Source organism: Ailuropoda melanoleuca, chromosome 1 (assembly GCF_002007445.2).
Source record: "Ailuropoda melanoleuca isolate Jingjing chromosome 1, ASM200744v2, whole genome shotgun sequence".
Classification (NCBI taxonomy): domain Eukaryota; kingdom Metazoa; phylum Chordata; class Mammalia; order Carnivora; family Ursidae; genus Ailuropoda; species Ailuropoda melanoleuca.
The window spans coordinates 200,055,658-200,082,976 of NC_048218.1; the positions used below are offsets into that span (position 1 = coordinate 200,055,658).

At 40.4% G+C, this 27,319-nt stretch overlaps 1 protein-coding gene across 1 annotated transcript; it reads left to right on the plus strand.

The window, feature by feature from the left end:
- The first annotated feature begins 1,199 nt into the window (after positions 1-1,199).
- WEE2 (WEE2 oocyte meiosis inhibiting kinase) lies at positions 1,200-27,309 on the plus strand. Its single transcript, XM_002921689.4, has 12 exons — positions 1,200-1,286; positions 3,085-3,483; positions 8,552-8,748; positions 10,511-10,562; positions 12,499-12,671; positions 14,098-14,219; positions 19,497-19,643; positions 20,306-20,413; positions 20,537-20,622; positions 21,572-21,742; positions 23,402-23,544; positions 26,253-27,309. The coding sequence occupies exons 2-12, from the start codon at positions 3,142-3,144 to the stop codon at positions 26,407-26,409; spliced, it is 1,698 nt and encodes a 565-aa protein (XP_002921735.1). The 5' UTR covers positions 1,200-1,286; positions 3,085-3,141; the 3' UTR covers positions 26,410-27,309.
- The last annotated feature ends 10 nt before the right edge of the window (positions 27,310-27,319 follow it).

Here is a 27,319-nt window from a genome sequence, read left to right on the forward strand (position 1 = left end):
CAGAGTCCAGGCCCAACAGTCCGAGGCCCAGAATGTTGCTTGCAGCCTTAGCCCTCTTCAAGTCTTTGCTTCCTGTCCTGGAGCCTGTCAGCTTCCCAGAAAGCCTCAGAGGAAAAATGTCCCTTTTTTGCTTGGGAAACCAGACCTCCCAATGGGTCCCAGTGGGGCAGTCTCATCAAATATACCATAACCCAACACCAGTATTTTTCGGAGTCTGGAATGGCTCAGTCTTCACTCAGTCTTCAATAACTAATGTGCTAGAGCTTCGCTTTGGCTTGTTATTTTTTTTTTCTTTTACAATTCTCCTTCCTTCCCGAGGGAGCAATGAGGCCAGCGTGTCCTTACTTGGAGCCACAGACTCTCAAAAAAATAGCTCATTTTCCATGGCCTTAGCTTCACTTTTGCAAAGGAACAATCTACCCCAAAGGTGAATACAAGTTTCTACCTCTTCTAAACTGATTTGAATGGAAAGACTTTCTTGTTTCTGTTCTTCCCACTGGTGTTTCAAAGGCCTCAGCACCAAGGTTGGGTCAGAATGCGGCTCTGAGTCTAGCTTTCTCGTCACTCAGCAGTGGGCGAGAGCTTCCCCCAAGCACAGGGCTTAGGGATCTCAGCCCTGAGATGCAAAGCTGGCTTCCTCCTTCTACATCTTACTCCTTGGGAACATTGCTTTTCTCCAGTGCAGCAACCCCTGAAACAATAAGAAAAATAGTCAAACTTTTAAAAAGTCAAACACTGAGTATTTGAAACAAAACCTAGATATGTTAATTTTACTTTCCCAGGTCCATTCACAAATGACGTAGGGAACACTCACTACGTGTCAGGTACTAAGGGGAAAAAATCCCCCTTTTCCGTTCATTGTCACAAATTATCTGCATTCCCCTTTGACCCCTCATCTCATGATGTGACACTGTTTGTCTGGATGGATGCCTAGGGTATTAACACGCACTAAGCAAAGAGGGAATTCTTCAAAATGTGCAGAAAACCGAGAACAAAGAACAAGAGTGAGGCATGACACTCCAAATAGGGAGGCTGTGGGCCAGAGGCAAAAGGCATGCTTCCGGGGATCCCCTTAGGCCATCAATGTCAGCAACCACCCAATTCCCACCATTCTATTTTCCAAACTGGGAGTATCTTCTTTGTACTTGTTATTCTGCCTTTCTTATTCTGAAGCCTTAGTACTATCATCCTTTGAGTGACGATACGTGAAAGGTGCAAGTTTCTAACAGAATCACTGCTGGTGACTTGGGACCCAAACCATCACAACGGCACAGCTGCCTCCCTAGGTAAACAGTGTGGTCATAAATGAGGGTGATTGAGAATTCTAGCAAGGCCTTGAGAAGAAAGGGGAGAGTGGAGGGGGGGCAATAGTAAAAAACCACTTAGTCTTGGTTAACACCCATGAACCAGACCCTGTGCCCGGCCTGCAGGCTCATGATACCCTCAGAGTGTTTTGGGTGAGTCCCACCCTGCTTGAGAGCAGAGTCAGCCTTCAACAAGTTGGAGAGGCAAGACTGTCTAGCCACGCCCTGAGACGGGGACACTGGTCAACATCCAGGCTATAGCAAAGGAATATCACATGGCCTGCCGTGATAGTTGTGAACAAGGAACTCACTCCCAACTCCAGAATCTCAGTTCATAGCAATTTCTTTACTTGTAACCTGAGTCCTCCTTTCCCTGGTGATGACTGTCTTGTCTCTGGCCCCCATGGGATGGGGAGGCCCTGACAGAGGTGGGCAGAGAGCTTCTGCCTGCTATGGGCAACAGGATTTCCCCATGGAATGATTTGGGAAGGTCAGCATGGGAGGGATGGGTTAGGGAAGGCAAGGGAAGGATCTGGTGGTGTGCATACCTGTACAAAGCTGGACCGTGAAAAGCCTTTTAGGTGAAGAAATGCTTTCACATCCTCCCAGTTAGTTTTCATTTGGATCAGCGTCCTCATGAGTTCAGGTCAGAGATGGGAAAGATTGAGAGAGGAGAAAGGCATGGAGGGATTAATGAAGAGAGGAAATGGAAGACGGGTGATGGGCAACGAGTAACCAAAGACCTTAAGAGAAATTAACTTCGTTTCAGCCAAGATCAAAATATCCTCAGCACCTCTCTCTTCAGCCCACGTTCATCATGTAAATAATTCCATATGTCCAGTACCTCTGGTGTCTCTCCTGAAGGTACAGGAGGGCTCATGTATTTCATTATTGTTTTCTATGGACAGACTTTCACATGGTTTCTCCTATAAAGTGACATTGGTGGCTCTTTTTTTCTTCAAAGAGTTTTTTACTCTTCTCAAGGGGTCCACCAAGAAAGAAATTAAATAACGTATGTGGAACAGTAAAAAAAGAAAAAAAACTTTTTTTAACAAAATAAGGCATTTGGGGGCAAAGTAATTGCCGTTTTCAAGTGATACATCCCTACTTCTATGTGTCGTTGATCTTTCTAGGCTTTCTTTTGCCAGTTTAGGAATTTGTCCTAGTCCCTAAAAGTTTTAACTGCTGATACCTGGGGGTGGGTGGAGGGCATGAGATGCCTGAATTCGGGCAGGTGTGCCTGGCAGGAATCTGAGGTGTCTCTCAGCTAAGGAGACGAACTCCAGCCAAGATAAGTCAGTGGCTGTTTAAGGATGATTATGATGTCCTGGTGATGCTGAGTTCTAATTAACTGCTGTTAGCTGCCGGGTGGGTGAGGGAGACAGGAGAGTGTGATATTTCTAAATGGTAGGTGGAAAAGGGTGAAAATGATTTCTTTCCGATAATGAGCTTGTTCCCGAATTGGCTAATGGGTATTTTTAAAGCCATGCTAAATTAAAGGAATCCAAATATCTTACCAGTATCTTGTAACACATGGGTTCAGGGAGACTATGTAGGATATCTAGAAGAGTAAGATACATGAATTGGATTTAATTGCTCCAAGAGTCACTGGAGCTTTCTTTAATCAGACTGGAAATAAGGATAAGCTGCAGTCTCACAGATATGTGGTACTTAAGGGAGCAAACTAATGCCGTGCCTCTGTGTAGCTGTGAGTGGGCAGAGGGAAAGGAAACTGGGGGATTTGTCAACTCACAGTCTTTTCTCCTCCTTACTTCTGCAGCTCCTTAGTGTTCCCTTCTGATCATCCTTGCCTGTGCGGTAAAGCTCTCTGGCTGACATGGATGACAGCAGTATTAACAAAGAACTAAAGCAGAAGTTAAACTTTTCCTACTGTGAAGAAGAGAGTGAGAGTGAAGGGCAGGAGGCATGGGAGACCAGGGATGCCCACAGCCAAATCCCAGACAGGGCTGAAGGTCAGGAGTCAGAGGCAAAGTTCACACCTCCCGGGCCTCCCCTTAGTAGCGTCCATGAAGTCGGCACATTTCAGGAAAAAACCAAGAAGAGTCCAGAACAGGTTTTGATGACTCCAGTGTCAGGTTTTCGCAACTATCCAGAGACACCAGCCCAGCCAGACAGCAGGAGCAAGTTGCTGGATTGTGAGAGTCCCTTCACTCCCAAGGTAAGTAAGTTGTGGGGCAAGGGGACCCAGGTCGCCAAGATCTGTGTTCCTTCAGCTCAGCGGATGGAGAGCAGGACGCGGTTGTGTATGTGTATCTGACCGATTTGCCTCACAGGCTGTGGATCTCCTCAATTACATATTTTTTGGTGAAAATGAAGAAGAGTTTACAGTTACCAGAAAACAGAACTAAATGCCTTGCTAGCTGTCTTCTCAAAACCATTGATGTCAGCAACTATTCGGTGTAGGCCACAAATAAATCTTGGTGGGGAAAAGAAATTCCTAAAGAATAATAAAACTAGAAAGAATATTGAGATCTAGAGCCTTTTCATTCTGCATGTGGAAAAATCCAGGTTTCAAGAAGTAAACTGGCTTTCAGCTCAGCTGATGGAAGAGGCAAGGCTAGAACGCTGATCTTCTGGTCTTCGTCAACCCTGTTCTTTCCATTACATCAACTGGCTCTATGTTTATGTAATTAGTTACTAATATTTCCTCCTATAAAAATGTTCACATTCACTGCTTGAACATATTCACATATCTCTGCTGCTACTCTCCCCTGAAGGAAGTCCTCCCCATTCCTCAGTCTAGTGAGGGGAGGCTCTTCTATTATATGTGAGCAAAGAGTTGACTTGTTGAGATTTCTTTATAAGCTGGGGATGACAAATAGGCAAAGGTCCCAAGTAGTTCACTTAGTCCTTTATTCTTGCTGTATTATTCTCCTATTATATCTACACATGAGTAAAGCCAGGGAAGGGCAGGGTTACTTCTGAGAGCCTAGTGCCATGGGATGTGAGCCTCAGGACTGGTATGAGCTCCGCTTTCTGCTGGCTCAGCTTGAGGGACTTAAGGCCATCATAATGACATCTGTGCTTCTGACATCAGACACAGTCACTGTCAGCAGGCTTCTTTGGTTCCTGCCGAGTATGCACACCACGTCCACCAGGAAGTACTAAGTTTCTTGTCTGTATCGTAGACAAACTATGTTACTATGCTTATGTGTCCACCTGTGGGTTTTCCAATGGTCCCAACACCAACCAATCAATCATCCCTTTATTTTTTGAGCACCCAGTATGGGCAAGGAGCACAAGACACAGTCTCTACCCTCAAAGTGCTTACAATCTGCAGAGAGACAGAGAGGCGATGCACCTCCAGACACTGTGATAGATGCTTTGAGAGTGGTTTTGATGTATGTAAATTAGTGGGAGAGTGGGCTGAAGGACTGTGGCTCTGAGCAAGAGCAGGCTGGCAAAGAAGCATGAGGCGGTACGTCAATTTCATTCATTCATTTAAAACGGAGCACCTTGATATCAGGCCTTCCGCTGGCAAATCATTCACTGTGTCACAAGTGCTCATAAGATGAATCAAGATAAACAACAGAGACTATAGAGTTCAGATCAGGTATGCCGGGGGAGTGGTACTGCACAGTGAGAAAGAATTAGGAATTAAGTCTCAAGATCAGGGATGCCTTTCCAAAGAAAGTCCAGTCTGAGAGCGCTCTTTAAGGATGAGCTAGACTGAGCTAGGTAAAGAAGGGAATGAAAACTTGAGGCCAAGGGAAAAGCAGCTACCAGGCTAGGAGGGGAAAGATCACGTCACGCCTACACATTGCATGTTGCTGGTGACAGGGACCTGTAAGCGAGAGGATGCAGGCAGCGAGGTCAGAGTAGGTAGGCAGGAGCTAGATCAAGATTTTATTCTGAAAGCTTTGAGGCCTTCATTAAATGGTTTTGATCAGAGGGCTTTTGGAAAAATTGGCCTTCATGTGCAGGCTGCATGGAGCAGGAGAGACCCCGGAGTACTTACAGCAGATCTGTTGACAAAGGAGGCCCTACGTCAGTGGTGCATAGTGATAAACTGAGAGATGTTTGGGATTTGCTAAGTGACTTTGATGCAGGATCCTTGAGCCCAACGGTCAAGAAAGAATTCTGGAGACGTTTTACGGTGCAAAAAGGTATTTTTATTCTAGCACGGGACAGGACCCGTGGGCAGAAAGAGCTGCATTGTGATTGTGAGGAGTGACTGATTATATAAGGTTTTCTAGCCTGTGGAGGTGATGGTGACTTTAGGGCTGCAGGGAATTGAGTCTATATGTTCCTGGAGGTCTATTATTAAGATTGTGCTTTTCTTGTAAATCATTAAGACGGTTATGAAGTATAGCGGAGTTTCGTGTCCTACATGACTCTGATCTTTATCAATTGACCATTTGTTTTTCCCCCGCCTTTGTTCTTAGGCAGTTACTAGTGCCTGAGGAATGTTTTCTATATATATCCCACCTTAAGGGGAGGGGGCTTTGGCAGGGTGTCAGCTCATGTGTTGTGTTCATCTTGCTCTTTGTTCTCTCATCAACTTGACGGAGAGGTTGAGGGAAAAGGAGGGATTCTAGGGTCCTGCGAGGCTTCTGCCTTGACTGAGTAGATGGTCACTTGAATCAAGATAGGTGATGCTAGAAGCATTGACAGGTTTGGAGAAAGCAGAGGTGTTCTGTAAATCATTGGATAAATGGGTCTGGAATGCAGGAAAACAAACTAAATTGGAGATCTATATTTGGATATCATTAGCATTTTGGAAGTTGTTGAAGCCTTGGGTGCGGATGAGCTCAAGTAGCCTGAGTGCCAAAGTAAGAAGAGAAGTGGTCCAAATTAGGAATCCTGGAAGTGCCAAGATTGGAGGGGCAGGAAAAGAACAGAGCTTGGGAGGGAAACTGGAAATGCAACTGAAAAAGTGCACGCTTTATGAGGAATATAGTTTGGATTAGAAGAGAGAGAGCAGGCAATGATCAGTGGTGATGTTATGCTAAAGACAAGGATGCAGAGGAATGGAGGATTGACAGCTCAGCCTTGCCCAAGGGAAAGGACTAGAAATCCTGTGAAGTGACTTCAGGTCATCATAAAGACTTCCTAGCACGACCAGCTAGAATAGAAGAGCTTCCCGAGGTGGTAGTGGGTCCCTGTGCTAAAATGCATTGAGCACTAGTTGACGCTCACTTGGTAGGAATGTTGTAGAAAGGATTCAAGCATCATGGGACGAATTGTACCAACTGGGCCTTTAAAGTCTTTGCAAGTCCTGAGACACTGATGTTGTGTCTTGAAGGTGGGAGGTTGCCTTCTCCTCTTGTCATCTTCAGAAACAAAGGAGCTATTCCTGAATTTTCCCTTCCCTTGATCATCTGTAACAGAGCTGTTGCTTATGGAATTAGCTACACTCCCTGAAACATATATATACTCTCAACCTGGACATCTTTCCAGAAATTTTTAATCTGCTTTACTTTTAAGCTGAACTTCATTTTCATAAGCCTTGTTCCAAACTAAGTTCTTTTGGATTTCCAAAAGGATTACTCACAATTCTACGGTTCTGGCAATATAATGCAAATTAAATACAATTAATATATTTCCCTGTATCATAAGTGGAGCTCACAAAATCTATTGGGCTTTGTATTTCCAGAGTAGGAATTCTGATCTTGTCTGCCCTGAGGTGAATACTTTCCCTTCTTTTTACCTGAATAATTTTTAGGCCCTTTTTGTTGTCCTTGAAATGTGGCAACCAGAGTGTGTCTCATTGCAGGTGTGGATGCTCCACTGTTTCATATGTGATAAACACATTTTACTTTCCATATAATCAGCCTCAGCACAAAAAACTGCTTCTCAGGGAATGATTTATTATAATTCTAAGTTCACTTCCTGCATAGACAACTGAGAAATATTATATAGTATAGTTGTACTTTGAGCAAATACTCAGCAGTGTAATACACTTACAGGAAAATTGTGAGTTTATCATTGTTGGCTTTGTCTGACAATAGCCCCAGGATTGTTCATCCTGTCAGCTCGAAGACATGTAAAATCCTTGTAAAAACTTGGCTCCAGCAACGACCTTTTTCTTCACTTAAAAAAAGGTTAGAATACTGGGTGTATGCTATAGTTTCCTTCATTTCTGCTTTTATCATTTAGGGTTTATAATTTCAATATTCATTCTTTGTATCTTCACATTCTTGAATTACATTTTTATATAGTGAATCATGTTATAGTCTCGCTTCTGCTTCTACATTGAAAAGCCATGGACAGATACTCTCAACAGAGGCATTCTTTTAGAAAGAGCCTCACAGTACAATAATTATTCTATGAGGTTATATCACGGCCTCCGTGTCTACTGCTGGACACTTGGAGACCAATAACACAGCTCTCTGGCCCCCAACTTAGGTCATAATGGCATTCTGCTGTCTCATCAGAATTCTTTGTCTTGTATCTATCCCCTCTGTCCTTTGGTTTAGTTCTGGTTAGGTCGTAGGTGTATGTTCTCTTCCTGTACCCCACTTAGCGTGGTAAGTCCTGTACATTTTCCTGCTTACTGGTATGCTGGTTATGGCCACTACAAAGCCCTGAATCTTAAGGGCTCAGAGGATTATTTTTCAAATTCTTCCCCCCCCTTTATGGAACTCTTCTCATTTGGTGCTATATTTTAAGTGGAACTGGAAACTTCTCTTAATGTTTAGATAAATAGTCTTTCCTGTACAAAGTGATTATTTCTGAAAGATCAATGAACTGTTGACTAATGGATTATGCATCCCTTAAGAGTTGGAATTCACCTCTGTATGCCTTAGCATCTAGCCCAGCATCTGCTACTTAGTAGGAACCAAACCAACATCTGGATGAATAATTGAGGGGGAGTTAAAGTTTACACTGAGAACATAAGGACCAGGTCTTCTAGAGCTTTTTTTTTTTTTTTTTTTTTTTTTGGTCTAAGCTGGAGTATAGTTTTTAAAAAGCTAGAAGTGTAGTAAGAGTTGGTGTTTTTCATAGCTGGCCATCAGAATTGCCCAGGGGGAGGCGGTACAGCTTAACAAAAGTACAGATTCCTGTGTTGATCCTCTAATCAGAATATCCAGAGGAAGACTAGGAATCTGTATTTTTCGTAAGAGGGCCAGTTATAATGCAACTTGTTTGCACTGAACCAGATAACCTCTAATTCCTTTTCAGCAATAACATTCTTTGGTTCAAATATTAACTAGCTGATATGGCACTTTTTCTTTTTTCGTACTAACCCCATTCTGTTTTCTGTTTTTGTCATCCTTATTCAGGGTCTGCTAAGCCAGTCGGTGATTTCTTCAACAGAGAAGATCCCTTCCAGAGGCTCTAAACATTTGAGGTTCACGCCTGTTCCCTTCGTGGATGAGATGACCTCATCGGCTCTGGTCAATATTAATCCCTTTACCCCAGAGTCCTATAGAAAACAATTCCTCAAATCCAATGGCAAGAGGAAAACCCGAGGAGATTTGTAAGTGTTCTGTTGCCTCTAACTTTTGAGAACTGATCTTAGTATGGTCAAGTAGAAGGGAGAGTGTGAAATTAAGATTAGGAACAAGAACTCTATTTGAATGCAACTGATACCTGTTCACACATCCACTCCTTCCTAAATGTTAATGTTAGTCTGCTTTGTCATGGAAGTTCTAGTGCCTCCCCATTCTGAAATGTACTGTATGGAGTCTTCTCCCTAAAAGAATAGGGCAGAGTAAGCAATAGACACCTGACTGCCATTAGCAAGTTGAATGAGCTATGGAATTGCATTCAAGTCGTCTCCTCTGGATAACAGAAGGCTAGCCACTGGGGCAGGTGTAGCTCACACTTCAAGGAGTGTACTGCTGTTTCCAGTCTAGCTTGTGCGACCAAGAGCTATAGAGCAAGAATTTGAACCTCTCTGCAGGCGATGGCAGATTGGCTAAAGAGAAAAAGATAGTGTTGCTTTTGGAGGTGCTAAGAACAGAAAGCCAAACTGCACAACTTCACAAGGCCTCAATGGTAGAAACCGTCCAAATGAGGCCTGTGCATATTACTTAGGGACATTTATTTACTATGTCTCTTCAGTGCTGCTTTTTTTTTTTTTTACACAAAGGAAGTGCCTTTAAAATGGGCCAGTCATTTGTGCTCCTTTGTACTCAGCAAAATAAATGCACAGCTAACAATCTGAAGTATGCAGAGCATTTAATGTGTCAGGTTGAGTTGCTTGGTTTGGAATCAATGACTCTGTATTTATCAGCTTTGTGCCTGGAATAGGTTTTCTCAATACTATCTCCTGGATCTTAAGTAAACAAAACTTCAGTACAAGTATACAGGTCCACTTTTATTACCAAGAATTCTATTGGCTTTAGCTCTTGAGGATTCTTTGCAAACCATCAGAATTGATTCACCTCTCACTGAAGCTAGCCAGAAGAGACCGTTAATTTTAATTTCCTGCAATGGAAGTGATGACACTTGTACAGCTCTTGGTGCTTCTGAGTGAGCATTTTTCTCCCTTACTTACTGTGCTGTTATTTTTTTGGTGTTGTTATTTTATAAAGTATTAGAATGTCATATTAAACTTCAGTCACAAATGTCCAGCATCAGTTTGTCTCCATGACTGTAAAGTCGTCTTCTATTTGCACTTTCTATCCTGTGCTTCTCCAGAAGAAAAATCTGTAGGTAGCTGCTCTAGAGATTGAAATCTGGCTTAGAAATCCAGAATGCAGCATGTTTGTCAGAGCTTATTGGGAAGGAACTGAAAATACCTCAGCCAGTGTTATAGCTTATTCTGCTGTATTGATGGTCTGCCTGTGAACCTAGGGCAAAGTGGGGGAGGCGGGTGTTGGAGGGGAAGGTTGCAGCGAGGCTGGGAAGAGTGCTCAGTTTCCTGTGTTCTGTGCGCTCTCACCTCCACAGTTCAGCGTTGCTCTGTTTGGCCTAGAACCCCACTCCTGCCCCTTAGCTGATTCTTACTCGTTCTTTAAACTTAGCTTGCCTATCCTGTTTTGGGAAAAACTTTTACTCTTGACATCATGATTTGGGTGCTGCCTATGGTGTCCCTTGATATCTTGTTCTTATTCTTGTTTCTTACATTGAAATTTTCTATTTATCCTTGTCCCCAAATATAAACTGAAGGGGGGGGGGAAGGAATTGTCTTATTTACTCTTACAATCCCAGAACTTAATAGAGTATCAAGCTCAATGGTGCCAATCATACATTGATATCACGTCGTCGTCTTCTTTTTTTTTTTTTCCCCTAAGTGAGGAAGCTGGTCCAGGGGAAGGCAATGTGGAACAAGGGCTGCCTGCCAAGGTGAGCACAGTTCTTTGTTCCAGCTGCCATAACTTAGTCACTTCGTCCTATTGCCAATCTCTCTCTCTCTCCTTCTCCTCGTCTCTCTCCTTACCACCCCCCAACCTCACTTTGCAGATTTACAAACGTGCATTGTAGCTGAATTGGTCTGGACTCTCAACAGGGTCTATATTCTTAGCTAATTATTACTTTATCAGACAGTGCCTGATCAGTATATGGCTGAATGATTACCTTGCAGTGTTTTTAAATTAATGGCTACTGCATCTATCTTGGATTTATGGAAAAATTCTATATTCATGGGGTAGAGAAGTGAAAGGAAAATTCAAGATACTTAAGGTTCCTAAATGGAAAAGCTGAAGAGAGAAAAATGGCATAAAGCCAAAGTTTAAATGTAAAATTTTAGCTCTTAAATGTGTCAGTTATCCATTGATTTTTAAGTAATGTTCACAATCTTTGATGTAGCCTCCTTCATTTGATAACCTAGCCTAAGAAAATAATACTGTAAATATTATCACCAGATGTTTATTGCAGACCTAACTGTAATGGAAAAAAAAAAGTACTAAATGTCCAATAATAAAAGAACAGCCAAATAAATTATAATTTACAGTGGGATATTAATTGCCATTAAGTTGATAATACCATGAAAACATGCTTATGCTCAGTATTCAGTTTACAAAAGTGGAGGGGGAGGGCTTGAGGTTGGGGAATGATGTGAATGGTAAGCTGGCTTATTTGGTGTCCGAGATGAGGATGGGAAGGTAGTGGCTGAGCAACTGGTAGAAGGCCTTGAGGTCTCTGACCAGAAGTTTGGATTCCTTATGGGAGACAATTAGGTGTGTCTGATTCTATGGTATCATTTTGTAAAAACAATTTTCACTATTGGGAGAGATGGAGAGAGGGGTCGTAGCTATGGCAGCTCCAGACACGAGGGAAACAGAACTTGAGATTGGCGAAGGGCAATGAAAATTCTAGATCTTGCAAACGAAGACTGATTGGTATTAGATGTTGAAATGAAGAGCTAGTAAGAGTCAAGATTGTTTAAACTCGAAGTTAGATGAAAAATTCTTGCTAACAGGGACACTGGGAAAGGATGACTTCATGGAGATAAATTGGTTTGGATTGAGATTCATATAAATTTGTGGAGATTTTTATCATCTTAGCTACCATTTACTGAGAATTTCCTCTGTGCTTGGCACTGAGCTAAGTTACACACACACACACACACACACACACGTTTTCTCATGTAATATTTAAAAGAACCCCTAGGAGTAGTTGCTAGGATGCTCACTTTACTTTAGATGAGAAAACTAATAAAGGAGTTCAGTGATTTTTGCCTAGGGTTACCAGCTAGCTGAAAAATGAGAACTGTTGCTCATCAGCCAGTAGGTGGAAGGGTTGCTATACCTGAGTGCACGAGCTGAAATAATCAATTTGACAGTTTTATTCTCCAGACTAAGATTTTTGAGGAAGCAAATTGAACACAAATAAGTTTACTCAATTTGAGATGGAAACATTAGCAGCCAGAGTGTGAGGCAGGTAGACAAGAGTCAAAGGGAGGTGTCTTTTTTTTTTTTCTTAATATTCTACCTGGATCCCAGCCATTCCTTCAGCTGAGGACAGTAGCTGTTGCTGTGAGCAGGTGCATCCCCTCTAAAAACAGATTGAGAAGAACATCCTAGACAGAAGAAAGAACATAGAAAAAGACTATACGAAAAAATGTCAGTACAGAGTTGTACAGATGGCTATGAAGAGTACAAAGAAGGTAGTCAGCAATTGGGGAGGTTCTTGCGACCGTGAATACTGACACAGACAGAATCCAATAGATTTGCCTCAAAAATCTTTTGGAAAACTGTGAAAAATTTTGGAATATGCCTTAAATTTATTGCTCACAATATGTTAGAAAGAATTATTTTAATATTTTAATAAAATATTTCAGAGATGTGTTCTACAAGAAACCAACATGGCTTCCCGCTATGAAAAAGAATTCTTGGAGGTAGAAAAAATTGGAGTTGGGGAATTTGGGACAGTCTACAAGTGTATTAAGAGGCTGGATGGATGTGTTTATGCAATAAAACGTTCCACAAAACCTTTTGCAGGGTTATCAAATGAGTAAGTACCTTTGAAATGTACTAGAAGTACAAACTTGGATTTGGAAAGTTGTTTCTGGTCAAAACATTTTAAGTAATAGTACAGATATCATTAAAAACATACCCATTGCTATCCCCTGCATTGTATGTGGTCTCACATTCATAACCTTTCTGAATTTTCCAAATCAGAGATAAGTTATTTCCTAAAATATACCATGGTCATTTGGAAGCAATCATGTTGTGGTTTTTTTTTTTTTTTTCATGGTTCTTGAGGCTTTTCCTATTGGTCTTACTGCTTTTGTTTAAATCAATAAATTTATGGAATGATCTTCTGCCTGTTAGTTCATTAGAAATATTACCAAGTAGGAAGTTACTGTTAACTCGCTGGTTATCTCCGCTTTGTATTAATAATGAATTCAATAATGAATTCAATGTTTTGAAGACTATAAGCGAGGAAAAAGCAACAAAAATTTAACTTTCATTCCCAGAATTAATTGTTCAGACGTTCTTCCTTTCACAAAGAAAATGGTTATTTTTAGATTCAGCCAATGCTTTTTGTGAACTGTGGGGATGTAACACTTTGCTGAATCTGAAATTATTGATCTTAGAATTCTTCATTTTTATACTGAAATTCATTGAGTACTACATTTTACTTTCTTGTGTGTTGGATTTCTTGTTCCATAATGAATATCTCTCCCCAAGACCGTCCCTGTGACTATATAATATTGGCTGAGTGTAATATTGACTCAAGTGACTATCTAGCCTTCACAGAGAAGATAGAAGATCCATCACAATATCCAACCACCGAGTCCACGGTGGTCTTCTTACTAAGCCCATCAAAATTGTTGTTTTTAAAATTGTGATACGGTGAAATTAAAACTCAAACCATGTCTGCCATTGAGATAGTAACAACCTAACACTCCTTTTTACATATACCATGTTCCATTAAAAAAAAAAAAACACTTGGGATACCTGGGTGGCACAGCGGTTAAGCGTCTGCCTTCGGCTCAGGGCGTGATCCTGGCGTTATGGGATTGAGCCCCACATCAGGCTCTTCCGCTATGAGCCTGCTTCTTCCTCTCCCACTCCCCCTACTTGTGTTCCCTCTCTCCCTGGCTGTCTCTATCTCTGTTGAATAAATAAATAAAATCTTAAAAAAAAAACACACCAAACTACGGGTTTTGGTACCAGGATGACCAAGGTTCTGGTCTTAGGTCTACTATCACCCGCTTGACGTTGGGTCAGTCACAGCTTTTCTAAAGCCTTCATCCTTGCCACTCTATCTTTCTGAGTCATTATGAAAATTAAGTGTAATAAAATAGTAAGCAAGCAGTGAGTACCCAGTAAATGTTCTGCCGCTGTTAATAATGCTTCATATCTTGTCTTTTAAAAAACATTTGTATGTATATTATCTTGACTATTTTTCTTGCTGCTTTTCTGTGTTTTAGGAATTTGGCTTTGCATGAGGTTTATGCTCACGCAGTGCTTGGGCATCACCCCCATGTGGTACGTTACTACTCTGCGTGGGCAGAAGATGACCACATGATCATTCAGAATGAATACTGCAATGGTAAGTATGCGGACTAGTATCTACGGTGAGGGGTGAACGTTTAAGTCTCCAGGGGGAATAAGAACCGAAACTTTGCCTCCCCCTTGTAGTTTATGCCAGGCATAGCAGAGTCATACCTAAAAAGTCTGTACTACAGTTTTGCTTGGAAGCAGAGAGCTGGGGACACAGAGCTGTGTTGAAGAGGAATTTCCATTTTATGCTATGTCGTATTTCTTTCGGAGCTGATGTGTGGCTGACACACAGAAGCTATCAATCCCTTCACACTTTACTCAATACTTAGAAAACTTTTGCCCTAGTGGTTTGAATGGTAAATCCTCCTCTTATATTTGCTAGGTATGCTAAAAGATGCAACCCATAGTCCCTACCATGTTCAGAGAGGGAATGGTAAACTTATACAGCCAACTTTTGATTAATTTTCAAGTGGATTCCTGAATTGGGGGATAGTTCATGCATCTTGATGCTTCTTGCCTTTGAGCTTTAGTGTTCTCACGAGAGTACGGGCATGAGCTTTAGTGTTCTCACGAGAGTACGGGCATGAGCTTTAGTGTTCTCACGAGAGTACCCACGAGAGTGGGTGCTGGGAATGAAACACAATGGCTTCAGGTATATTCTTATAGGTCCTTCAGGAATACACATACACAAGAAACTGGCAGAACTTTTTTCTGGGCTACTTGAATCAAAAAAGTAATCTTTTGGTTTAAGATATTTTAATCTGTGATTAAGGGGTTGACATAACAGTACAGTTACACGTGGTTATTCTCCAAAATATTTTTCTTCGAAATGTTCACTGGTAAAATAGAGAAGTGTTACCAAATTATACAGAAGTTTGCTGGCATTTTAGGGGTAGCAATCCATATTCTGGTCATGGTAATATCGGATAATGGCATCCCTCCCAAACCTGCTTCCCCCCGCTCCAAACAACATGTACACCCACCCTCAAGTTTCTTTAATAGTACAGTCTATGAGTAATTTTAGCAACCGCTGGGTAGCCCTGAGTCTGTATGTGCAGCCTGACTTTTGAGGAGCGTGATCAGTGGTAAACTTCATCATTATATATACAAGTAGGGTAAGTAGATAACATTATGAAATGCTAGAAACATAGAAAATATTACACACATGCTGCAAAATAATGATTTTGTGTTTCATGAGGGCCTGATTTCCTTGTAGTCTTAACTGTGAACTTTGTTGATTTTTATTCTCTAGCAAGTTTACCTAAATTCCTTTTTCTAATAGTCTCTATAGGATAAACAATGGACCCTTTCCTTGTGATTGAGAGGTTGAGACTTTTAAAAAAGATTTTATTTATTTATTTATTTACTTGGGGGGTCATAAGCGGCGGAGGGGGCAGAGGGAGAGGGAGAAGCAGACTCCCCACTGAGCAGGGAGCCCCACATGGGGCTTGATCCCTCAGCCAAAGGCAGACATTTAACTGACTGAGCCACCCAGGTGCCCCATGAGAGGTTGAGACTTTTCTTAATCTTCTTTTCCTAATTTCTTCTTCTTATAACCTGAAATTTCCTATTCTTCTTCCCCCTCACCCCCAAGATTGGTTTTATTTTCATGACTTTCAGTTACTAACAAAGAACAAAAATTAACCAAGAAAGCCAAACAAAGAAAAACCAATTTAACCTGATTTGGGGCATTGTAAAGATTTCAAATTTTCAAAAAGAATAAGGTGGAGTGATTGTTCCCATTACGATCATCGTCTAATTCTCTTCCACATTTGAATACCTTCTACAGGTGTGACACTATATTAAGTTCTAGGGTGAAATATACCATAGAGTGAGCTAAGGTAAGTCCTTCAAGGAGCTTTACTCCTTTTGCTCTGTTAGAATGAATATACAAGAGACAATTTGCTGCAAAGCCAGGTGGTATAACTATGGATAAAAAAGCATTCATGGGGCACCTGGGTGGCACAGCGGTTAAGCGTCTGCCTTCGGCTCAGGGCGTGATCCCGGCGTTACGGGATTGAGCCCCACGTCAGGCTCCTCTGCTATGAGCCTGCTTCTTCCTCTCCCACTCCCCCTGCTTCTGTTCCCTCTCTCTCTGGCTGTCTCTATCTCTGTCGAATAAATTTAAAAAAAAAATTTAAAAAAGCATTCAGAGAAGGGGTGCCTGGGTGGCTCAGTCAGTTGGGCATCTGACTCTTGATTTCAGCTCAGGTCATGATCTCGGGATCCTGGGATCAAGCCCTGTGCTGGGCTCTGTGCTCAGGATGGAGTCGGCTTGAGATTCTCTCGCCCTTTCCCTCTGCCTGTCTCCCTGCTCCCATGTGCATGTGCATGTGCTCTCTCTCTCAATAAATAAATAACATCTTTAAAAAAAAACAGAGAAGATGGATGTGAGCAAGGGGCAGTGTGGTAGAATGGGCCTGGGCTTTTAACTCAGGTGGACCTGGGTGTGGCACACTAGTTGTATGATCTCAGGCATATCAATCCCACTGAGTAAAGAGATGGTAATATTTACTTAAGGGAGTAGTTTGAGAAATAGCAGCAATCTATTTCAAAGGCCAGCACAGTGTCAATACCTGATAGATATGAACTCAGTAATCGTTGTTATTAGATCAAACCAAGAAAATCTCATAAAGGAGGTAAGCCTTGAAAAAGACCCTGCAAAAAGATTACCAGAGTTTAAGGAAGTAGAGGGAAGACTTCCATTAGAGGAACAGCGTGCAGACAATACGCATGGTATTGGGAATGGGTCTGACCCAGCAGACAGTAAGAAGACTGACAGGACTGAGGTGATCTCTATAATAGGAAATAAGATCAGCCAGGTAAAGTGTGGGAAGACTAGAGAGGGCTTTCGGATGTTTCCAGGCAGTCAATTTTGGAGTAGATGGCATAGATTATGAGGAATCATTGTCTATTTACCATGGTGGTCCATTAACTTCACTGCATACTTGCCCATTAAAATGTAATTCTGATTTATCAAAATGTCATTCACATACATTGCTTTCAAATGTGAACTGATCATTGAAAATAAAGCATGCCCAGATACTTGTCTTGTTTGTAATTATGGATAATCCATGTTGAGACTTCGCCCTGTGACTCTAAATACAGGAGAGTTAAGTCCAAATATTTGTAACATAGAAGAGTAGCCAGTGCCTGATTCCTTCCAATCCTTCACCCCTCAATCCTTGCTCCCCTAGGATGGTGGTTCTTGCGTTTGTTCTAGTGATGTGACATCCAGAAGCCTGCGTTCTCGGTGGAACACCATGAGCACTGGTTATGTTTTTCCACCAAACAAGGAATAACTTTACCAGCAGAAAAATATGCTTGTGTTGTAGATAGATAGCAACCTAAAATCAAGATTTGGAGAATACCAGTGTATGAACAAATATCCTGTTGAATTGTTGTTCTGCTGTTAACATTTCATTGTTGGAAGGCATTTGCTATTTATTTTAGTATCTGTCAGGCCTCATAAGCAGATGGAAAAACATAGATATGTCTTTCTTAAGTTTCTTTATTTTTTCCCATGCCAAGTAGGGAAAGCAATTTATTTTATCTAAGGGAAAGAATTCAGCAGCCATCTCATAAAGATGGTTTGAGAAGAGTTGTTCTCGAGCTGGTTGTTTCCTCCTAGGGAAAAATGCTGGCAATTATGGTACCATCTCCAGGTGGTACGTTGGGGTATGGAGTTAAAGCTCCAGTGTAGCTGAGATTAGTAGGGATTAAGTTTATAGTTCATTCAGTATTGCTCTGTCTATGAACACCTACTTCCTTAATACTATTTAGCAAAGAACAGTTAATAACGCTTTCTGATAAGAGGAAGACAATCAGCTTTAGCTGTGGCAAAATAAAGATCTTCTAACACCTTTGCATAAATGCTTTTCAGTAACTTTTACTGTTGTTAATTATTACTTGGCTAACTTTAAAATTACCTACAGAGCTTCTAAGTAATAAAAGTGCTGCTAGCACTGGTCTAGATACCCTTAATAAATACCTGTAGCTCTTCAGGGAATTGGCAATATATCTCTGCTTATAATCTAAAAGACCATCTTAAAGGGTTCCTACATACCCCCAGGATGCTTCTCTCTTTCCATACCTTTTATAGGGTTCCTGTCCCAGTCTTTCCTTTCCCTCTGTTGCCAGAATGGACATTCAGTTCAGAATACATAGATTATGTGCAAGACCTTGAGAATGTGAAAGGAGTAAGACGGGGCTCTGTCTTGAAGGAGCACCTAGCCTAGTAGGGAGAGGAGTTACAGTGGACATGGGAGCCCTGGATGCAGGCTTTCTTCTCCTCGCCACACCTCATGGCTTCATCTGCAAACTTAGACTCAAGGAGACTTTGTTTCAACACACTCTTCCTTTCTATCTAATGTCCTCTCCCCTACAGAATTGTAAAGAAGATTCCCAGAAAAAGACACACCCTTTGCTTTAGGCCTCTTTGTGTTTCTGAAAAGGGCTGAAACTCTTCTCCTTTCTGAATTATTTTAACATGACAGGTCAATCTTTATACTGAATTTTACATAGGATACTCTAAAAAATGGATCTCCTAAAAAATACCATTACCATCTCAGATCCTGTTGTTCTGGACACATACTTGAAGGCTGGGGCCCTAACTGCCCCGGAGACCCAGGACTCTCTAATTTGACTGAAGAGGCTGCCAGTGAATGCAAATTAATGAAATAAAGGGTTCAGAAGCATTCTAATACCTTAGGACAGGGGCAAACAAGATCAGGTGGTCAGATGAATCCAGGCCTTATTTTTTTTTTACTGATAACAATGATAAATCAAGAGTCTATCTATAGTTGATGTGCAAATACTATGGCTCGAATAGGATTTATATTGAAGTTTTATCTTTACCTTGGGTCAGCAATCATTAAATATTCTTATTTTGTGATATATTTTTAATGGAATTAAGCTTAGAATCAATTATGTTGAAGTTACTAGCAGCCTGTAATTACTAGCTTGATACTGAATTAATCATCAATGCTAATAGTAGCTATTTATCTAGGCCTGATTGGGCTTCTGGTTAATAATTAGAAAACACTTTTAAAATGTGATTTGGGGCATACTCAAGGCAATAGAACCACATATTGGATACCTGGGGTATGGCATTTTATTTTCTTCTTTAAAAGTCCTGTAACTCTTCTCCAACGTGTCTGTGGTATAGACAGGGAGCAGATATTATGATTTACACTGAAACTGGATAATTTGGATAAGTTGGACTGAACTCATTCACAAGAAATTTCGTGACTGTTTACTATGCTTTTACGTATTAAGACACATACTTTTCTCCATTCTGCGGGGCTGCTCTGTTGTTCCTTCCTAGGTGGGAGCTTGCAGACTGCTATATCTGAAAACACAAAGTCTGGCAATCATTTCCAGGAGCCGAAACTCAAGGACATCCTTCTGCAGATTTCCCTTGGGCTTAAGTACATCCACAGCTCCGGCATGGTGCACCTGGACATCAAACCTAGTCAGTATGGCCCCCCTCTGCCCCTCCAGCCAGATCCTCACTGTGTTCGAGTTGGTGTCTGCATGTCTACTAAGTGTTGAAGATGCTGTTTGCTGGCAACATCTCTTTCTGTCATTTGTCTCCCTAAAAAATTTAAACTGCTTTATCCATTCCCCTCCGCCCCGGGACTAGGGGACAGAGAGAGAAAAGGCTCCTTCCAGATAGCGAAGCCAAAGCATGAAAATAGGTCTCTAACTTACTGCATAGCTAAGTGACAGCGTTTTGGCTACATCCTGAATGTATTGACAACTAGTGCTGTATATATTCATTCTAATTCAGCACTGACTAAAGTGAACAGAAATGGTTTTGGCACTCAATAATGTGAAACTCAAGGAAACACTGTTACCATTTTTGGGGGGGGGCTTATTTCTTTGTTTTAAGGCTATTAGCCTCTTCAGAGGATGAGGTGTGTCTGAGATCAGTTTGTTAAAATAGGTATTTTGAGCTGTTCAGTAATGTGAGAGATTCCACAGAAGAAAATAAACCTTGATGGTCTTGTTACGTGGACACAGAAGAGGAGGAGAGGAGGGTGGCTGAAATGTCAGACACAGAAAAGAATCTTTGGAGTGAAAAAGCTAAGGAATCATTACTTTGTCAATTCAGTATTTTTTTGTTTGTTTTAGGTAACATCTTCATTTGTCATAAGATGCAAAGTGACTCTCCTGTAGTCCCAGAAGAGATTGAAAATGAAGCTGATTGGTTTCTCTCTGCCAACGTGATGTATAAAATTGGTGAGTTTGCCTTAAGACCTGACCTGTATATTATCTTATAAAATTTATAGTGATGACCCCCTTCATCCCAGTTTTAAAGACATGCTTTTAAAGGGCTCTATTTTTTCCTCTTTCTTTTTTTAGGTGACTTGGGTCATGTGACATCAATAAGCAAACCAAAAGTGGAGGAGGGAGATAGTCGCTTCCTGGCTAATGAGATTTTACAAGAGGTAAAGATTAGGGAAACAGAAGTTATTTTATAATTCAATGAACCTTTTGACTCTCAAATGAAGGTTCACAGTGCAAGAGATGAAAAGTATATATCTATAATTTTTAAAAAAGATTTTATTTTAGAAAGCACTAGTGTGTGAGCAAGGGGAAAGGCAGAGGGTGAGGGAGAAAGAATGTCAAGCAGACTTTGTGCTGAGTGCAGAGCCCAATGCAGGGCTTGATCTCATGACCCTGAGATTATGACCTGAGCGGAAATCAAGAGTTGGATGCTTAACTAGCCACCCAGGTGCCCCGAAAAGTCTATATTTACAATTTAAATTGATACTATCTCTTTTCCTATTCAGAATTGAGACCAAAAATAAGAGAGAAACTTAAAAAAAAAAAAAAGCATGAGGAAAGCTGGCTCGATCATGGATTAATCAATATTTTTACTGTTCTTTATAAAGGTCCTTTACTGTTTCTAGTATTTCTTAGAATTCCTAAATTCACTGATTCCCTAGCAGAAAGGAAGCCTTTATTGGTTCAGTCCATCTTTATCATGCTATCATCCTTTTGATAGCACCACCAGCTCTGATGAAATGACCTTCAGTTATTGCCCACCTGTTAGGATGTCTGTCGAGTCAGGGCTAGGAAGGATTTAACTCCCTCTAGGAAGATAATATCTGCGACCAGCCGGTCTATGCTTGAAGCCTCTTTGAGCCTGATAGAACAAAATGGCACTAAGATTCTGCCTTAAAAGCTTCAGGACACAGCAGTGTGAATCATTGGATTTGTGCCGTAACCTCTATCTTCTCTAGAAGTAAATTACTAGCCATGGCAGATACGACCTTGCCCATTGTGTCTGTGTAAGCTCATATGCATTCAAATGAACCTCTCTTACCAGTTGCCTTTACGCTAGACTCACTTCACTTGGCAAACTAACTGGCCTTCATATCTTCTGTTTTGAAGGATTATCAGCACCTTCCCAAAGCAGACATATTTGCCTTGGGATTAACAATTGCAGTGGCTGCAGGAGCAGAGTCATTACCCACCAATGGTGCCGCATGGCATCATATTCGTGAGGGGAAACTTCCAGACATTCCTCAGAAGCTCTCAGAAGAATTTTACAATCTACTCAAGGTGGTATCTCTTATGAGATGAAGAGAAGATAGAAATGTCTATTTTTTTAAAAATATAATGGCAAGGAGGTGGGGAAAGGGAAAAGGAGATGTTGGTAGTGTCACTGACAGAGGAAAAAGGAATCATGCCCCCGAAGTCCAGAAAAGCCACAGAACAGATTGAAAGCTTCTCAAGGAAACTTAGAGGATATTATAAAACCTTTTATGTTCTAGTTTGAAATCCTGTTACATTTTGTTCTCTGTCCTTCCCAACAACCCTGTTAAGGGGGAAGTTCAGGAAACCAAGGCTCAGAGCAGTTCCTGGACTTGTATTCTCACCTTTGATAAATGATTAACTCTAAAATCAAACCTGGTCTTTTTGCTCTTGTTTCAAGGTTTTAACTATTGTCATTGGTAAGGGTGATACCATGAAAAAAAATTGAATTCTGAGTGTATAGAAGAAAGCGTAAGCTACTTTATTGACAAATAACTGGCAGTATCACCAATCATCTGCACTATTGGAAAAACGCATAACGTCAGTTCAGGAATCTACGTGTTACTTGTACTCAGTGATATCTGAGTATGTGTAGGGACACGGAAAGGAAGATCCTCTGTTGAAACAGAGGTACGAGAAAATGACATTGTTGAGAAGCTTAGAATCATACTAAGAATATAAAATGTGTACATAAGACTTAATGGTTTAAGGAACAGGATTTGTTAGGATCCCTACAATAGCCTTAGAAACATCTACTCTTGGGGATTAAATTTGAGTTTCATAGTTTACCTGAAAACTTCAAATTTAGTTACCAACTTTTCCTTCTTCTGTGCTTCTGCTTTCCTGAAAGAACAAGGTTAACCCTTGCTCACAGTGGACTTTCGTGCATAGCCTCATCACTTATTTCTATATGTAAATTTCTCTTAGATTTAGTTGATACATACTGAGTACTTCAGTGTGGCCAATGCACTAGTTATACATATATGTTAATTCATTTAATTCCCCCGATGCTCCAAAAGGTGAGTATTGTTACCCCAAGTATCCGGAAAAGGAAAGTGAGTTTCAGCATAGTTAAGTCACTTTCTCAAGCTACTTAGTGAATGGCGGAGCTGGCTCTGAACATTGGTCTCCAAATGGAAGGTTCAAGTGTTTTCTCCATTATACAACATTGCTAACTGCTGTAAATAATTAGCTATTTTCTCCTGTATTTAAGTTGTTTTATGTTAAGGCACTCTCTACCTGAAGAGGAGTGCTGTGGGAATATTGTCATGGTGGGTATCTTTAGTTTTCAGTGAAAAGAAGCATGTTGTAGTAGAACACAAACAGAACTAGGAGATGAATGATGTGGGTTTTAGTCTTGGTCCTGTTGATAACTTGGACAAGTCACTTTTGATCTCAGGACCTCAGTTTCTTCCCACTTGAAATTAAGGCATTAGACTAGTTATTCGCCCAACTAGCTCTAAAATATGATCAAGACAAGTCAAAGGTATGGATGACGGATGCCACTGTGTAGGGATGATGCTCCTGTCCCTGGTGGGGCTAAGTTTTCATATATTTCTTCTCCTACAAAGTTAAAAGCAGAGTCTCACAAAACTCACCAGTGGTAACTGGGTTGGAGTTGGTTTGGGTGGGGAGATCTTCCTAGCAGTGAAGTTTGTTTCCTTCGTTTTGGTCCAACATCAACAGAACATGATCCACCCTGACCCAAGGGAGAGACCTTCTGCAGCAGCTCTGGCCAGAAGTCGAGTTCTCCGGCCTTCCCTTGGGAAAGCAGAAGAGCTCCAGCAGCAGCTTAACTTGGAAAAGTTCAAGACAGCCACACTGGAAAGGTAGTTTTTTTGTTTTTTTTTCTTTTTGAGTAAGCCCTAGGCCCAATGTAGGGCTTGAACTCAAAACCCTAAGATCAAGAGTCACTTATTTAACCCATCCCCCCACCCACCTCCCTTCTGGCAACCATCAGGTTGTTCTTTATAGTTAAGAGTCTATTTCTTGATTTGTTTTGTTTTTTCTCTTTTCTTATTTGTTTTGGTTCTTAAATTCCACATATGAGTGAAATCATGTGGTATTTGTCTTTGTCTGACTATACCCTCTAGTTCCATCCATATCCTGGCAAATGGCAAGATTTCATTCTTTTTTATAGACGAATAATATTCCATTAAATATATATACCACATATTCTTTATCCATTCATGTATTAATGGACTCTTGGGCTGTTTCCATAATTTGGTTGTTGCAGATAATGCTGCTATAAACATTGGGGTGCATGTATTCCTTTGAATTAGTGTTCCTGTATTCTTTGGGTAAATACCCGGTAGTACAATTGCTGGATTATAAGGTAGTTCTATTTTTAACTTTTTGAGGAAACTCCATACTGTTTCCCACAGTGGCTGTACCAGTTTGCATTCCCACCAACAGTGCAAGAGGGTTCCTTTTTCTCCACATCCTCACCAACACCTGTTGGTTCTTGTGTTGTTGATTTTCACCATTCTGTTAGGTGTGAGATGATGTCTCATTGTAGTTTTAATTTCCCTGATAAGTGATGATGACCAAGTATTCATGTGTCTGTTGGCAATCTGGATGTTGTCTTTGGAAAAATGTTTGTTCATGTCTTCTGTCCATTTTTAATTGGATTATTTATTTTTTGGGTGTTGAGTTGTATTAATTCTTTATGAATTTTGGAAACAAACCCTTTATTAGAGATATCATTTGTCCAATATCTTCACCCATTCCACAGGCTGCCTTTTAGTTTTATTGATGGTTTCCTGCACTGTGCAGAGGCTTTTCATCTGGATGAAGTCCCAACAGTTTATTTTTGCTTTTGTTTCCCTCGCACCAGGAGATATATCTACTAAGAAGTTGCTATGGATAACGTCGAAGAAGTTACTACCTGTGTTCTCTTCTAGGATTTTTATGGTTACAGGTCTTACACTTAGGTCTTTAATCCATTTTGAGTTTATTTTTATCTATGGTGTAAGAAAGTGGTCCAGTTTCATTCTTTTAAATATTCTGTCCATTTTTCCAACACTATTTGTTGAAGAGACAGTCTTTTCTCCATGGATATTCTTCCCTGCTTTGTTGAAGATTAATTCACCATATAATTGTGGGTCTATTTCTAGATTTTTCTATTCTGCTCCATTGATCTATGTATCTATTTTTTGTGCCAGTACCATACTGTTTTGATTACTACAGCTTTACAATATAACTTGAAGTCTGGAATTGTGATGCCTCCAGCTTTGCTTTTGTTTTCCAAGATTGCTTTGGCTATTTGGGGTCTTTTGTGGTTCCCTATGTATCTTAGGATTCTTTGTACTAGTTCTGTGAAAAATGCTGTTGGTATTTTGATAGGGATTGCATTAAATGTAGATTTCTTTGGGTAGTACAGACACTTTAACAATATTTGTTCTTCCAATCCATGAGTGTAGAATGTCTTTCCATTTCTTTGTGTCGTCTTCAATTTCTGTCATCAGTGTTTTACAGTTTTCAGAGTACAGGTCTTTCACTTTTTTGGTTAGGTTTATTCCCAGGTATCTTATTGTTTTTGGTGCAATTGTAAATGGGACCGATTCCTTTATTTCTATTTCTGCTGCTTCATTATTGGTATATAGAAATGCAACAGACTTCTGTAGATTGATTTCGTATCCTGCAGCTTTACTGAATTCGTTTATCAGTTCTAGCAGTTTTTTGGTAGAGTGTTTAGGGTTTTCTAAATATAGTATCAAGTCATCTGCAAATAGTGAAAGTTTTACTTCCTCCTTACTGATTTAGATTCCTTTTATTTCTTTTTGTTGTCTGCTTGCTGTGGCTAGGACTTCCACCACTATGCTAAGTACAAGTGGTAAGAGTGGACATCCTTGTTTTGTTCCTGATCTTTGGGGAAAAGCTCTATTTTTCCCCATTAAGGATGATGATAGCTGTGGGTTTTCATAGATGGCCTTTATTATGTTGAGATATGTTTCCTTTAAACTTACTTTGTTGAGGGTTTTTTTTTTTATCATGAATGGATGATTTACTTTGCCAAAAGCTTTTTCTGCGTCTATTGAAATGATCATATGTTTTTTATCCTTTCTCTTTTTGATGTGATGTATCACATTGATTGATTTATGAATACTAAACCACCCTTGCAGCCCAGGAATAAATCCCACTTGTGGGAGTGATTGTGGTGAATGACTTTTAAATGTTTTGTTGAATTCAGTTTACTAGTATTTTATTGAGAATTTCTGCATCTATGTTCATCAGAGGTATTGGCCTGTAGTCCTTTTTTAGTGGTGTCTTTATCTGGTTTTTATTTAAAAAAATTTTAAACATCATTTATGCCCCAATCAGTAGGATTTAGGAAACCTCATCTGCCATGTGTTATGGCATGTGTATGCCAGCCAATTTTAAAGAAAATCACAGTAGTTAATTTTCTATTCTGTATGTAGCTCAGGGTTGTTTCTATAAATATTGAAATAAAAAGAAAAATCTATGTTAGTTTAGATCATAAATATCATCTTTAATTTAGGATCAAGTAATATATTTTTTTCCCTTTAACTGCCAGGGAACTGAGAGAAGCTCAGCAGGCTTGGTTCTCCCAGGAAGAGCGTGGTGATGCTGGGGTCTCTGGGACCCCCACAGGATCAAGAAGCACCAAACGCCTGGTGGGAGGAAAAAGTGCAAAGTCTTCAAGCTTCACCTGGGGGAAGTCTTCCCCATAAGAGTTCACTTCACACCAACTCCCCTTTTGCCTTATAGGTTCCAGAAATAGATATTGACGGTGTCAGCCTTCCTCTTGTAAAGGAGGGGATTAACCAACTGGAATGCCCAAAGAATTAAAAAAACCACTCCTAATCTAGCATTGACAGCCAAGATCATCAAGCTATTAAGGCCTTGTATTAGCAATGGTCCCAGGTATAATCATTGGCAGTCATTTCTCTTCTCTGTTGTTATATTCCTAAGGCTACCTATCAACGGGTTTTTTACTTCTCACACTCATTGATGCACAATGGGAAAGCACGCATCTCTGAACTGAAAGAAGAGAAAGCAGCAGCCCTAGGCATAGCCTATGGACTATGAGACTGCTGTAGCTGATTGCCTACCAAGGAATAGGGAGTCTCCCTGCACATAGAAAAGAATATAATTTTGTTTTGAGTTGATGTAACTGTGCATGTATTTCAATAATGCTTCTCGGGGTGAATGATGGTATTCCTAAAAGAATTCTCAGCCACTCCAAGCAAATGGCTTTCCTACTGTATTCTTTGAGTGAAGACAATCCCTTTCTCTGATACTGTATTTATTAAATGAGTTTAACATTATGTGAGGTGGGTAGAAATAGCCTATATATAACTTGTAATTTCTGAACTGGCTATTAACATATGGAACAAAACATTGGGTATGGGGTTCAAGGAAAATTTAAGGTCGTTCTTCAGTATATTTGCCCTGACCCTCTTGTAATTGTTATGACTGGTTTTGATTTTCTGGGTTTCACCAATTTCTCCTTGATTTTTATCAGAATTTGGCTTTGTTTTCTGTGATTTTATCATATTTTAATCCAAATTATTTTCTCTGTATATATTTTAAGGGAATAGAACATTTGTAAATAAAGGTTTTTATCTTGTTCAAAGCCAA